The sequence below is a fragment of the Leptosomus discolor genome, chromosome 11, assembly GCF_034619465.1.
Source record: "Leptosomus discolor isolate bLepDis1 chromosome 11, bLepDis1.hap2, whole genome shotgun sequence".
Classification (NCBI taxonomy): Eukaryota; Metazoa; Chordata; class Aves; order Leptosomiformes; family Leptosomidae; genus Leptosomus; species Leptosomus discolor.
Window position 1 is genome coordinate 4,150,085 of NC_141401.1, and position 15,732 is coordinate 4,165,816.

Sequence of the window (15,732 nt, forward strand, 5' to 3'; positions counted from 1 at the left end):
AAGTTGTGCTGTTGAAAAATGGTATTTCTTTTGAGGATCAAGATGCAAAAACTTAATTGAGCTGACTCTGTGCTTTTATCTGAAGCAGTTAATGCTCTGAAACATCTTAAGGAAATAGAAATAGTCCTTTCTACCCGTATTTAATTGTTGTTTGAGTGGTAATGGAAACCATCCTGTAATTATTGGATTATTGAATTCCTTCAAATCTTATGTAAGTAGACAGCTGGGTGTCATAGGGAGACCCAATGTAAAAGAAAACTGCAGTTACAAACTCAGCCCTTGTTAGACAGTGAACAGCTGTACATAAGGGACACATCTGTAGAAGAAGTGGCTTGCATTGTTCTGCTTCTAAAACATGCTTCTCTGTTCCCTTAGACACTGCAAAGCTCGTACTTCTTCCATGTCACTTACCTCTTAGATTAATTACAAAATTATTTCTGGCCTGGCTTGTTGAGTGTTAAGTGTTGTACTTCTCGTTTTCTTTTTCAATTTTGGCCTCATCTCTGGGCTGTTCTCGCACAACTCGTCTGATGAGATCAAGAGGGACATCCCTCTGCCTTGCAGCTGGGGAAGAGAAAGCCTTTGGCATAGTTCTCCATCCACGTTCGTTGAGGTTATGAGAGTACAATGCAAGAAGGTCTTCAGACACAGTGGTGAAGAGGGCGTTCCTAGGCCAGCTATGTAAGGCCATTCTGCCCTGCCTGCTCATATGCCTTTGTAAGGGGCAGAAATGTTTTATTTTGAGATAAGAGCTTTTTTTGTATGAGTCATTGCTAAAAAATGGGAAAGCATCAAGCCTGCATCCCTACCACGGATTTTTGATTCCTTATACAGCTCTCTGAGAAGATGGTTTCCAAATAACATTTTTACAGTGGTAGCAGCAGCAGCCCGAGCCCTTTTCGGTCTGTATGACTTCAGCTGGCTTGCATGTGCAGCCTGTTTTCCATAGCGGTGGCAAACTTGGCTGTGAAAGCAGCCAGTGCCTCCAAAGCTGTAAAGGCAGCGTCGAAAAGAATGGTGTTTGCAAGGCAGCGTCTTTATACCAACATATTTGTTACAGTCATACTCCACACAAATAGCTGGTGCTATTTTAGTGAAATACCAGTAAACCACCATCCTTGTATTAAAAGGGTTTTGTTTCTTTGCCCAAGACTTTTAAGTTCTCATTCAGGAAACAGGCAATTTTTGGCATTTTTTCTTGAAGCAACAGTTAGCTACTTCAGATGGAAAAATGAAGTCATGATGTAGCTGGGAATAGGGACTGATGTTGTTGTTTGACTGAAGGAAGCTCTGGGCATAGCAGGGATGTAAAGAATTTTTTAGGTGCCCTCTGTGCCTTGAGACACCCTGGGTTGTTGGGGTCACCAGTGAAGACCCCTGTGGTGTTAACAGTGAACAGCAGTTAACAGCTCCTAGCGTCCGCCCAGGGGCAGGTGTCTCCCCGATTGTGTCCTCCTGGACCATGTCATCACACTGCCTGAAAGTCAACGGGCTTGGATGTATTTATTCTCAGCGTGAAGTGCCGTTGTCCCTTGTTGAAGGACAGGTTAAAGGACTTGTGTGGGTCAGACGTGAAAGGTGGGGAATGTAAACAGGAGGGCCCAGGTCCCCAGGGTGTCACCTACCCGCCAAGACCCCTTGGCTGTTATTCAAAGGCTCACATGGAGCTGTGTCACATCTCGCTTGGAGCTGTGGGTCCAGATTCAATCCTCTCACCTCCAGACTGTGGCAGGAGGCTTTGTTAAAGGCGGGAGTCGGTACAGAACCGACCTCGAGTACTGCAGCCTTGTGAGGTGGTAGCTGCTTCTGAGCTTTACTCTTCTCTCTCAGGAAGAGATGGCTTTTGTCTGAGACTGGCTGGTCAGAAGCTCTTCATCTCAGTTGTCACCTCCCCTCTGCGCTAATAAAGGGGACAAATTGTCCTCAGTCCTGGGGTAACTGCTCAGCTGACTGACTGCTTCAGCAAAAAAGAACTTGGACTAAAGATCTTGTGATTTTCCTCCTCCCAAACACTGCAGCCGGAGATGAATAAAAATGAGGAAAAAGGAACGAAGGGAGGAGACCTCTTGCTCTGTCTGTGTCCTGTTTTCTCAGACATGGGAGTCTCTGGCACCAGAGCTGGTAGCACAGAGCAGCACTGGTCTCCAGGCTCACGGCACTTGTGCCGCCTTTCCCCTGGCCCAGTCCTCCAGAAATGCCCTAACCCGGGGGAATTCTGCGTCGACAAGCTAAGCTGTACTCAGCTACTTTGCATTAAGAAGCTTTTTATTTTCTATGGGGGTTGACTTGAGGGGACAGGAGTATTACACTTTTCAAATCAAAGACTGTTTTTACTTCTGGAAAATATGAAAATACCCGAAAAGGAACCCAGATGTCCTTTCTCGTGGCATTTTGCAATCCCGTATATGTGTAAGGCATATGCATGTAAGGAAAGCCCTTCAAGGTCAGACCTGTGGCTGTGTATCTTAGATCAGCTCTGCAAGAGGAAGAGGGACGTTCTTCAGTGTAATTTCTTTTCAAGTTAGGTCAGGCAATTGCAATGTTAGCTGCTGCCTGCCATCTTGATGTCCAAGGCCTTTTGTTGCTAGGAAACTCCGTGTGTTTCTGTAATATTGTTCAATTACATGGTTAAATTACCCACTTGTATCAAGTTTCAAGCACCACTGAAACATGTCTAGTCATCATGTCTGCACATATGAGAGTATTTTAGGAAAATTTAAAAAACATATAGAGAAATATGTACATATGCACCGATTTAAAATATCTCGCCAGGAAAATCCCGTGGAGATTAAATATTTTATTTCCAAGGTCAGAAAAAGGGAGCGAGTGACAGCAGCTTATAGCCACATTATTATGGCAAATTAAGATGTAAAATATATGTTAAAGCCATTACACACTGAGTTAAGGTTTTGAGACTACAGTGCTTTAAATCCTGAAAAATATGTGTAAGTTGTAGGAAATGGGCATGATGTCCACATGACTCAGATACTTTAGGGCTGATGTGAAGTCCATCAATGGTAGAGGTAATGGCAGGTTTTTAACGGACTGTAATGTGACCGGGAACATGTTTTCTTTCTCTGTTAATTGTTTTGTCACTATCAGACTGCCTTCAAGTAAGGCAATGAGCTGCTTACTACTGGTCACTACTATGTAGGAGTCATCAGCTGCAGTTTTGTTTGGCTCACCAGGTTCTTTCCTCTTCCTGAAGCAGAAAATACCCTGCAACGCTATAAAGCAGGCTTTTGGACTTGTCATTCTTTAAAAAAATTAGCTGGTGCCACCCATGTATCTTCAATATTCCTTTGGCGTTTTGTACTCGGTAAGCAGGCTTTTTAAAGATTTTGGTTGGGTGTATCCTTGTCCATGGTTTGTTGATTTCTTGTTTAATCCAAGTTCCCACGGGCATGGTGAGAGCTAGAGTTCAAAGGATGACTAATAACAGAGCAAGAGCAGCTGAAAATTATAAGAAAATTCTATTGTGGGGTTGAAATGAGCGCCGTGAAGTACTTGTTATGCTATTGTGCTGTTTCCAGCAATCGTGCTTCTACTTCAGCATTTTGTTTGGTCTGAGGAGTGCTCTCGCACTGAGAAATCTCGGCCAGTTCAAGTTAACTTCCTTTTCTTCATGCTTTCTTATTTACTGGTACTGGGATGCCGGCGGAGTCCTTGCCATGAGAAGCAGTTAGCCATATAAAGGCTCCTTAAGTCGGTTGCTTCCTTGTCCTGTATCAAAAGAAGACGTGCTGCTAGATCCCTAAAGGTGTGCCCGTGGGCTACAGTACCTGACGTGTTTAACATCCACGTGTAGGCAAGGCCTGAAAGTCCTTTGGAACACAGAAGTAATATTGCTGTTATGAAACATGCCCTCACGACTTAGATTGAAGAATAATGGTTCTTCACACCTGCAGAGGTGCTGTCCTATCTCACTTTCTATCTTTCTTGTTGTGAATTTTCCTCTTTAGAGACCTGCTGTAGCCCCTTGTGTAAGTTTTTAAATGAAGTTGTAGAGTTCCCAGAGGCCACACTGCCTGCTCCTGACGGATGCCTTCAGCTGAGTTTAGTCTGAGGCTATTCAGACTCGCCTCAGCTTCTACAGAACTTTCCTTCCCTGGGATCTTCTTATTATATTCCCTCTTATTTTTTGTGCTTGATCTGTTTGCATCGAACAGAACTTTTTATGTTTAATAATTCGTTCGATTCTTATATTTATTTTGTAACCCCATAGGTCCTGGGAGTATGGACTTTCAGTGCTGAACTTGGGTGAGAATTTTCTTGTTCACGAAAACACAGACCCACAGCATGTTTTTCAAAGCAATGGGGTTTTTTTTTGGTTTGCAGGTCCTTAAATATTTCCCCACAGACTGCTGCATGGCCAATATAAGCCATGAGCACTTGCTTTGCTTTCCTTAGTTACCTTTAGTATCAGATCTGTATCCTTTAGAATTAGACCATGGATCCACGGTGGTTAAAACCTACTGGTTTGCCTTTATGAAACGAGAGTTGCTCTTCAGCCTCCGTTCACCCAGGAGCGCTGGCCTGTGAACACTTAGCTGTTCTGACAGCTGAGGCAGCACTGACTTTCTCACTGAACTGTGCCATAACTTGAGATATTTAATCCTAAACAGAAATCTTATTTTTAAAACTACAGAGAGGAAAAAAGCTGTATGTAACATGAAAGTAGAACGGCCTCTAAAGAGATTACATTTTAAATCTCTTCTGTGGCAAATAGAATTGGATCCAGCATTCCTGCGCTTGAGCTGCGTGCTGTTCGGTGTGCGTGGGCCGTGCCGTAGGGGAGCTGAGCCTGGTCGCTCCCAGCTAATAAACTCGGACTTTTAACTGGAGCTGCAGAGGGTCATCACATGACCTCGATCATGCACAACAGCGCTGCGCTTCCATACACCGTGCAATGACTGGGATGTGAAAATGAAGCATGAAAGGAAATGCATGGTCAGTTTTGGCATGCACAGCAGTTTATTGGACTCCTAAAAAGTCAGACTTTCAGCTGGTTATTTTTTTTTTTCTTCTTTCTGAAGCAGTAAAAAAAATAAATCTATTTTCAGGACATTTATGATCAGATAATGAAATTTAATGAGAATTAACACATTCAGTGAGAAGTCATTCATTTCAGGAAAAACGTCATTCTACAGGAGTTAAACAGAGGACAGGGTTTAGTTTCCTAAACTAGAGGCACATAAGTTTTTTGTTCTCTTTTACTTACGTGTTCTGTTAAGCCTGTACTGTGCTAACGGCTATCAGGGTGCTGATAAAATGGACCAAGAGGTGTGCTTGCCTTAATTCCAAGTAGTCGTTTTAAAACAGTAATATATTTTAGAGGATCGTGATAATCTAGTTAGTTACAATTTCGCGACTCTGTGGGACTGGGAAGTTGTGGAAAAGCTTTCACTGGAGATTTTGTGGTTACTTTGGAGTCTGGGAAGGGCCAGTACATGCTGATGTCCTGCTTTGGAGTTTGAGTTCTCTGATTGAAGGTTAGCACAAACACAACAAAGATTGAACGAGATCAGTAGGGGTTGCCTTTTCCCCGTTTTAAAGGAAAATGGGTTATGGAGAAGTTGAATTCGTCGGTTCTCAACAGATTTTCTCATGAGGATAGCGTATTAGGGGAACAAAATAGGACAAACGAAAGTTTTCCCTCTTAGAGATGAGAACCAGTCTATCTGGGAACCTTCCCAGTTGGTTCAAATTATTGCCTTTGGGACATGAGCTTTTTAATAGCCTGGAGACGGGAGCTAGCCAGCCAGGCCAGTAACGTGAAGACTCATGCCCCAGTAAAGGGAAATTACTTCCTGTTACGACTTTCTTTCATCTGCGTATTTCCCAATCTGCTACAGCGATCCAGTTAAGCCCAAAGCCTGGCTACATGTCTGACTTGATGCTGCCAAATTCATCTGAGGGAGGAGGGGTGAGAGGCAGGCAGAAGAAAGCATCAAGAGGAAGAGGTTTGCTGGCCGGCATTGACAGCGCTAGGCAAAAGGGAGAAAAGCCGCGGGGTGCACGCTGGGGAGCTCGGGAGTCCTGCCCTCGCTGGGGCTTTGGAGTCAAGGCTGACCTCAGAGGTGTGTGTTGTCAAAGCGTGTAGCCCAGCAGGGTCTGTCAAAGAGGAGAAGCCATCGGTTCTTCTCTACTGCACGGATGTCACGTGCCAATCCAAGAGCACTGTCCGGTCTCCTTTGCCTCAGCCGCTTCCTTCTCCTGGCACTGCGAGTTAAAAGGCGGGTCGCTGCTTAAACCTTTACTTTTTACTCCAGGTTGTGAAGCAGGTCAGCAGCTGAGCAATGACTTCCAGGGAGGGATGGTAAGCTGTATGCTGAAAGATACTTCTCCGATTTCGAAACAGCCACAAAGTTCTTGGCTGGAATTTTGATTCTTTGAGGTTTTTTTGGTTTTTATTTTCTAAACTCTGTTTAGAATGCCCATAATTCCACAACACCTTTCATTTGAATATTATATAAAAGTCAGGTTTAGAAAACTTAAGTTAAGGACTGTTGTGACCATTATGGAGGGGTGAACTAATGAGAAACCAAAGAACACAATTTTTGAGCGCTTGACTGGAAGAGATGTGCTTGTGAGGGTGTGCTGGGGTCGGAGCATTAGGACAAAGTACCCTTCCACAGCCCCGTTGTGCACCCACAAGACTGTGCAAGAGCAGACTCAGTCCTCTGGCCATAGTCCAACCGATTGGGCGTGTGGATGCTCCCTTCGCCTCGCTTACGTTGATTTTGCCGTAAATGGGGCGCTGCGGGTCTCTTATGTGCTGCGATAAACAGTCGATTGTTTCCCAAGTTGCTGAGTTTGACTTCAGTAGGAGCTGCAGATGACCACTGCCTCTATGAATAGAAAATCAAAACCTATAGGTCATGCTGAAAGCGAAGCCTCCTGCCCTGGCCATCAGCAGAAGTCTGCGGTGTTGATACGGGGCCGGGTTCTCAGCTGGTATAGATGAGCGCGGCTCGACTTGAAGTCAAGGGGGTTGTGTTAGTTTTCACCAGCAATGGATCTGGCCAAACAAGCCCCCCCCGCCCCTCTCTCTGCATGTATGTCTGGCACAAGGCAACTCTACTTTTAGTAAATCCCTGATCTAAATGACTCTCTTTACATGACAGTTCCTAATTCAGATGAAAGACAAATGTTGGTAAAGTTTTTGCTTTAAAATGGATTGATTTACCTTGGTGTTCACAGAAGGGCGTTTGCTGACAGTTTTTCTGTCTTCCCTTGTTAACTGCTCATATCTTTTAATTTTCTAGCAGGATATTTATGAAACATTCCATTTGTTGCTAGTTTTATATATCTGCACCTATATAGAAGCTATGTATATAATAGCGTGCATATGTATTTATTTTTTCTGTTGCCAAAAATCAATTCACTGAGCAAACCTTAGGCCTTCTACAGAACTTTTCTTGCCTTCGTTTACTGTTTTTAATATATGCTGCAGAGGTTTGAATTGTGACTTCGTTATGACCTGAGTAATTCTCATACTTTCAGAGGGGTTCACGGTACTGCAATCTGCTGACTTTATTAAAAAACCCTTGAAATAAAGCTAGTTAACGATATATTAATGGAGAAAGGAAATTGTCGTGTCTTGTATTTAAAAAAATGTTTCCCTAGGAGGGCTTAGGAGTGCTCCCTTCTCTGCATGTAACACGGAGGAAATCCTAAAGGGAGCAGTCTCTCCTCTGTAACGCAGTTCAGATAACAGGCCCAGCACACCGCAGGGTTCCCGTCACTGGAACACCACAAACCAACCTGGTCAGCCCATCAGTCTCAGCGGGCAGCGGTGGGTGTGAGGCACAGGAGGGTGGGATCTGTCACTTAAGCTGTGCCTAGGTCAAGGTCGAGGATCGCTCTGTGATCAGTGGAGGAAGAGTGGTGTCTCCAGCGAGCAATTCGCTGTGCCCGGTGTTGCCACCCCAGCAGCGGTGGGGCAGGCCGCCCTCTGGGGAGACCCGTTGGTTGCAGAGCAGTCCCAGAGAATCTGAGTAAATACCCGCCTTTCAGCATGCTGAACTACAGCGAAGTGAAACCTTCACCGAGTCACTTGAGCACACGAGTCTCAGCGACTTCTAAGGCTATTTAAGAAACTTTGTCTGAAGTGTTCTGTACCCAGCCTCAACATCAGGCTGTTTAGAAACACTGTATGGAAAGGATTTTAGGTGCTGTGATACGAATGTCAAGTGAAAAGACATTAGTTGTTAGGTACGTGGCTTGAAAATTAGATTGATAATGTTGAAGTACAGAGATAACCTTTAGCCCCGTCCCGAAAGGAGTGGAATTCCTCCTAACAGTGGAAATAAAGAAATGAGCACCATGATGGCCGCATTAGATGGAAGTGCCTCTCATTAGTTTAATAGCGCTACAAGGCTTCTGTAGGAATATTCTTTAGCAGCTGTGTTGTTTCAAAACATTCATCTGAAGTGCGGTATCGTACCTCACTGAGAAAAGTGTGAGTGTCTGATCAGCTGTTTTGTAGCCAAAAAAGCCTCTATAGGGAATAAAAGTGCATGTTCTGATAAAAGTTCATACCACTGAACTCCTTGGCTTAATGCAAGTTCTGTCCTAGGGTAAAAAAAAGTTCACTATAGCGAGCAGCATCAAATGCCTATTATATTGTTCTTTGTTTCTTTGCCAACTGTGGATTTAAAATTGGAATAATTCAGAAAGCAGTGGGACATTATGACTCACTCAGTACCTCCTGGGCGTTTGACATTATCGTAAAGCCACATACACTGGAGTGCAAGGTTTAGTTAGTGGATTTCAATAACACAGCTAGCAGACTTTATTGAAACCACAGAGTACCTGATTAACTGTAAACAATGATTTATTTCTTCTGCACAGTCAGGGCATTATAGCTCCGGTTACAGGTGTGTTCTGCTGAGTGACAGCACAAGGGATTTTTATTTTATTTTATTTTATTTTTTTGAGGTTAAACTTATTCCTTCAGCCCAAATCAGGGACATGTTCTAATAGTAACACCTAGTTTTATGAGAGTCTTCAGTATTTGTGGAAATAGTGTAACTTTTCTTTTAGTTTGTTTTTTTACACGTCTTCTTTGAGTTCCCCCTGAAAACTCCCAGTGGAAAGCTTGGGGGAATGGGTATTTCATAGAAAAGAGAGTTTAAATAAGAGGAGTTTTGGCCAGAAGATGTCCAATACAATTAATCTAGAAAGTCTGCATCTTCATTTAAAGCTGCAGAAAGCAGAGTCCAACAGCGCATCTTCCATGGAAGTTCAACGTTATTTATGTTGCCTAGTGTGTATAAGCTGAAAAGGGAAATATATTTTCCAATAAAATCTTCCAGGCTGGAAATACAGAACAGTTTGCTTGAATCCAAATGTATATTGCTTAGTCTCCACAGGGAAGTAAAGATGTATTAAGTCATATGTCAGCTGAGTTGAATTATTGATGTTGAATTAAACATGTTGAACTCGGAGATTCATCAACTTTATAGTATTATTTGTTAGAAAAGTACCCCCTTCTATCTATTTGGACTGACTTTTTATTATCTCTCTTGTTTATTATCTCTTTTATTTGAGTCAGTGGTTGCTGACCTGACTAATAGCTTTCATCTTTGTACTGCAAGCTGTTTCCATATGTGCAGGTGCTGTGGAATTTATTGTCTTTACATTGGAAAATCAAGATCTAGTCAATATGTTTGTAGATATTTAAATGAAAATATTCTTAAGGTAGAATTAAGGTATAAGATTTAGGACATTCTGATTTTAATATAAAATACATTGAAGAGCCAGGAAATTCCAACTGGAGGATAAGAATAAGTATTTGCAAACCCCAAAATCTAAATTTTGCCAAATTGGAAAACGCATAATTAAAATTCCAGAATCAGCTGTGAATTGCTTGTATAGATCTGTACCCGGTAGAAGAAATCCAGTTAACTGTGTGGATGGATGTAGATTGTGCTTAACCGAGAAGATTAATTGGTTTTAGTCTTGTCCAGGCAGGGGAAAAATTGAAATCTCCTCATGCTGCTGAGAAAACTTGAGTCAGGGACGATCCCACCAGATGAGCTGGGCCTGGTACCTCTCCCAGCCCACCCACGGACACCGTCACACCAGCGAGAGAGCGGCTGAGCCGCTATGGGCTGGTCTGGCCTGCTCCTGCCTGCGGTAAGGCACAGCAGGCCTGTGGCCGCCTCTCCTCCCTTCGGCTGGTTGGCTGACAAAGCGAACGAACAAACATCCCCCACCACTGTGCTCCCAAACTGACCCCCTGGATCTGTGAAGCAGGCACTGCGGCGTCGCCTGCGCAAGGCCGGCTGAAGCTACCGCCTGCCTTTGGCGGGGAGAGCCGGGGAGAAGGTGGGTTGAAGCCGATTCATGGAAAAAAGGCTGTAGCAACTGAACTTCACTGCAGAGCCATCTTCTGCTCGGGTATCTCTCAGCCCGGTTCTTTCTCTCCGTGCTGCCTCAGGGGCTAGTTCTGTTTCGGAGCACGTCGTTGTAGTAACAGCTCAGACTCTCGGGGACCTCGGCTGGACGACCTCCAGTAAGGCACGCCGTCCCGACGGTGCGTTTGCTCACAAGGGCCCTTCCCCTTCTGGGAAAGCAGAAGGCATGTTGCTAAGGCTTCCTCACTGGTTATAGGATCAATCCACCTTGCTACAATCTATGTTTGCTTATTTGTTGTTTTTATTTTTTACACTGCTTGGCGCTGTCTTTCCCTTTGCTCTTACACTTCCCACTTCAACTGCTGTGTAGCAGATGTGAGGTCAGGGCTGCGTTGCTGCCTTGGTGTGTGTGTGGATGAAGATGCCATGTGCCCAGTAAAGGGGAGCGGGAGGGGGGGTGTGGTGTCTGCCCAGTCCCGCTTCTCCACCTCGGATGGTACCACCAGCCCCCAGGAACAGGAAACCCACGCTTCCAGCACAGCCGCATCCTCCTCCCTGTGCTCTCATCAGCTGTAGCAGCAAGAGTGCAGTGCCAAGAGCTTGTCAAGAGGGAAGTGATTTCTGAGTGCTTTATTGAGAGACAAACTTGCGCAATTAGGAGTAAATTCTCCGTTAGTTTCGATGGACCAGTGCTTTTCTGCTTACAAGAGGCTGGGAAGTGGCCTATGAAGTTTGCCTATCTCTTAATTTCAAGAAGTCTTTTTCCTTATTAGAGTCTCTTGGAAGGTCCTTCGCTGTTCATGCAATAAGAAGTGGTGCTAATGACTTGAATGATAAACGTTCTAACAGCAGTGAAATGCAAGAAGCCAAAACTACCTTAACAAGTACGGTTCATTTAACTAAAAGAGGCAGACTGAGCAGCAGGTGGAAGGGTTAAACAAAAGGAAAAAAGATTATAAAAGTTTGCGGCTTTGGCTTCACTACAAATGGCTCTCTTGCAGACTTTATAGCATTAGTGTTGCTTCTCATAAACCTTGAAACCATTCATCCATTTAGAAAGATTAAATTGGGTAGTCATCCAGAACATAAAATATACACATCCATTTTGTCTGTTACCCTAAACCGTCTCAAGTACAATAAATGCAGTTGATGCCATTAAACCAAAGCATCGAGTATTAATGATGGCCTCAGTTGTGGTGGTTACAGTTTGCCAGCTCTTGTGTTTCTGATGGTATATTCATCTGGTGTTGCTCAGGGACAGTAAGAGCAGAGTCTTTGAGTTGGAAAACACAACTATAATATATGATGTGAGAGACTCAGAGAAAACATCTTGGTATTAAAGCAGGGAAAATCCTAGAAATGTTACATTTTTTGTTGTTCTTAGAAGGTCAAAGTGAAGAAGCACAAACTTAACTTATGATATCTTAATATATTTATAATGATCTGTTAAACAGTTTGCAAGGACCGGTTTGTTTGGTTTTCTAGTTACAGATGAAGCTATTGCTATTTGAAGTTTTGTTCTGTCACTTAAACAAGCTAGACAAAAATAGCCAAGCTCTTCTAAAGCAAGAATTTGTAGAGGCACTTGATCAGGAAGCAGGTTCATGATTAAAAATACCACAAAAATTTCGGTTTGATTCAGCAGCATTTTTTTCTCTATTAATATCAGGATTTGAGAAAGTAGCACTCTTTCCCAGAATTAAGCAAATTTGCAATGGGTGCTTCAGAATACAAAGAAATGTAATTCCTGCTGCTTTGAAATGCATAAGGCATTATCTCAAATGCAGGATTTCCAGTGCGCTGGATAAAAACATTTACGTGTTTTTTTAATTACAACATATAGCGCCTTTAATCAGCGCATCCTGCTTGACAGCGTTAAAACTGGGAAGCAAATCCTGAGTTTCCAGCGCCATGCTGGGAATGCCGGCTCATTCCTATAGGAAGCAGGGATCGATGGGATGTGTCGGCTGTCCTTCAGAGCACAGCAGTTCTTCAGCATGGGCTTGAGCACCAGCAACTCCTGCGGACCGCAGGGAGGCACCCAGGGTGCAGTAAGCACTCACCAACTTCACTGGCTCGAGTCTGTTCACAACGAGCACGAAAGCTCTCCTCCCCCGTCCCTCCCCACATCTGCAGCCTCAGCCAGAGGCTGCTCGGGAAGATGAGAGTTCTTCCAGTGAATCTAGCAGATTCTGTATCAGATGTGGTACTTTAGTTTCCCTGTTGTTTTTTTTTTTTAATCTGAAACATTTCTGGTGGCAAAAAAAGGAACAAGCCTCCCCCCGCACCCTCAACATTTGTCTTTTACTGTGAATACAAGTCACGAAACTACCACGAGCAGGAGAGGTGATCTGAAAGAGGCAGAACCTCATAAATTGTTTGTGTGGGAAAGGCTGTCTTCCCTTTTCTCTAACTGATGGCATGCCAAGTTTATTTTACAGTATTTACAGTAAGATTTGTTTGTTTTGATACCCTTTATATGTTGTTAGGGAAAAGGCAAAAGAAAATCTCCAGGAAGTTTATAGTTTCTGATGAGACAGAGTTTAGGCTTTAATTTTCTTTTCTAGTCCTATACGTTTTACTGGAAGTGTAATATGTAAAGGGGTATGAGATTGCAGTTGGGTGAGTTATTGCTGAGTTTGTTTTCTCTGTATGAATTTGGTGCTTAAGAAAGACTTCAGACCAGCAGGCTGAGAAAGTGAAATTGTTAGTTCATTCCGAGAGCAGATACAGGAGGAGCAGGAACAACCGTGGTTTCTCCTTGTTGAGTCTCACCTCTGACCTTGGCACATCGCTCCAGGAGCGGGAGGAAGGTGCGGTCTCTGCCTCTTTAGCTGAGGTCCGGACAGATGACAAGGAGAACAAATTTATCCGTGGTGGAGCCGGCCCCGGTGTGGCCGTACAGGCAGCGGATCGTCTGCGCCAGGGCTAACGTGCCCACCCGCTCCAGCACGCTGCTCCGGAGGCAGCGTAGGCGGTTACGGAGAGAAGCCTCGGTCTCCCCCAGCAGACAGTCCTGCAGGCCGGACACCTCTGCGTTGCAAGGAGACACCACGACACCTGCAGTCCTCGATACGTGACCATTGACACCACCAACTGTGTGGCTGTTAAATTTGGGGAGTTCCCATTAACAAACTAGGTACCTGGTGCTAATGGGTCAATTCTCAGCCACGGTGTGAGGGCCCAGCTTTTGATCCTCAGCTATGGGGAAACTCCTGGTTTTCAGTGAGAGGTGGCCTGTTAAATCAGGAGACGCTGGAGAGGGGATGACTAGTGCCCGTCTCTTCCAACGCAAGAACTGGAGGCTGTCAGGTGGTGTCAGGTCTACCAGGCACCTTCCAAGTTACTGGAAGAGACAACCAGTGGTGGCTGCCGATCACACAGGAAAGGTGGAGGTGGAAAAACTTTCTTTGGTGCCTGCTTTGATCTCATTTCCATTCTCGGTCACCACTTGGGCAGAAGGAAAAGTTTACTTCATTTACAGCGTCTTTAACTAGAGCATCCTACCCGGTGTCTGCAGGGCGGGTCATCGGTTGGTGTGGAAGGTCCTTCCAGGGAGGCAGGCGCTGCTCTTGTAAGCTTGTTGCACTGAAAGGGAAATAGAGGTGGTTGGTTTTAATGCCAAAGCCTTGATTCTTTGATCCAAATTTCTGAACGCGTTACAGGGTCTTGGGTTATGGCAGGAGTTGAGAAATAGGAGGCTAATGGTGTATTTTATGTGCCGTGACACAGAGCGCAGGATTGTCTGGCCTCTCCCTAACCTGTGCTGTGAAATACTGGGTGCACGCGCTGTCTTTTTGCTCTGTGGTGGAAACAGTCGTTGGCGAGGGCCATGTTTGACTGTCTGGGGATGAAGCACGATGGCCAAACGTTAGAAGCTGTTCCTGTAGAGCTGAGAAGGGATTTTTGCAAGGGCGGACTGTCTGGCTGCCCCCCTTTTCGCCCCTGCCGATGGAGCAGCCATCCTCTGCTCCCTGGCAATTCCCTTAGCAGGAGGATGTACCCAAAATGCATACGATAGCTGTAGAGACATGGCCTCCCCTTTGCATATGTTGATATGCTGTAGACATGGTCAAGGAGGGAAGAATATTTTAGGGTCAGGAAGTCTCTTTAAGCAGAGTTATATATAATAGCAGGAGATGCTGGCACGACTAGTCGCTGTTTAGTTTACGCCTGTCAGAAGCAGGCTGCCTCTGAAGTCCTGTGTTTGGGCAAGTGTATTCATCATATTTAGCTTTTATACCATGTTCTTTTCATCTTCCCCGCTCTTCACAGTTGTTAATTAATCCCACAGCACCCAGGGATTACTAGTAACACTTTACAAGGGAAAGCGGAAACAAGCAAGAAGAGGTCAAGTGGCTGGGCCAAGGTCATGGAAGAAATTTAGTCTAAAGAACATTAGGTTCTGCAGGGTTGAAGTGTTGTTAACTGGTCTGTCCTTGGATGTCAGCCTCCATTTTGGGGGGAGGGCGTGTTTCTGGGGGGCAGTTTTGATATCGCCTAGTGTACTTAGAGCTCCCCTTTCATTTGTGCCCTTTAGCACATTTGGGTTTTTTTCCTCTTTCTGAGGCAAATGGAGGAGTTTTGTCCTCAGAGCATGATGGGGAATTCCCAAGAAGGGAGATTGTCTCATGTTCTGGAACTTTTATGCACCATCTTTTCATTTTGCAATTACAAACTGGGGGCACCTGACTAATGAAATTAATTAGTTATTTTTCCAAAGTCATTGCAAAGATCCACACACCCAGTTCGCTCTAAAAATGAAAGCCTTGCTTGTCTGGCCCCGTAGGCCTTTTTGAAAGGTCTGCACTGATAACGGCAATCTGATAACGTAGTCCCGTATGGAATATGCTCACGGTGTTTTCTTCCCCCTAGGACTTGAAAGATGACCGGAGCGATGAAGAGGAGGAAGATTCTGTTACGGATAATGAAGAGGAGTCCACAAAGAACGGCCACAAGAACGGCTGTGGGTCAAGCAAGCACCTCCTAAGCAGCAGTCAGCACTAACCCCGTCCTGCCTCACCTCCTACAGTGATTTCTGCTCTGTATTTAACCCAACCTACAGGATAAAATTTAAGTCAAAAGGCTTATGAGAGACTGTGATTGATTTATTGTTGGCTACTGGACCTGGAAAAAAGCCCAGTTTAGTAGGGGAGGGAAAAATTGCATAACATGACAAAATGTGTTACAGACCCACTTTCTGAATCGTTGCTAAGTGGAATGTTTGAAGGTGCTCAACAAGGTCAAAGCTCAGGAACACCAGATCATTTAGTGTCCCATTGATTCTAACGTTGTTTTCCAGTCTGGTGTAAGATATATTTCACCAAACAGTTTAATTAACAGATGTTTTGTGGCAGGTAGGTAGTGT

At 44.4% G+C, this 15,732-nt stretch overlaps 1 protein-coding gene across 1 annotated transcript in view; it reads left to right on the plus strand.

Annotated features, from left to right (window-relative positions):
• Positions 1-15,371, plus strand: part of CERS3 (ceramide synthase 3) — a 39,457-nt gene extending 24,086 nt beyond the window's left edge. Inside the window, exon 11 of the mRNA XM_009957592.2 lies at positions 15,240-15,371. Coding sequence (XP_009955894.1) covers positions 15,240-15,371 — 132 coding nt within the window. The remainder of the gene's footprint in view (positions 1-15,239) is intronic.
• Positions 15,372-15,732: the final 361 nt, after the last annotated feature.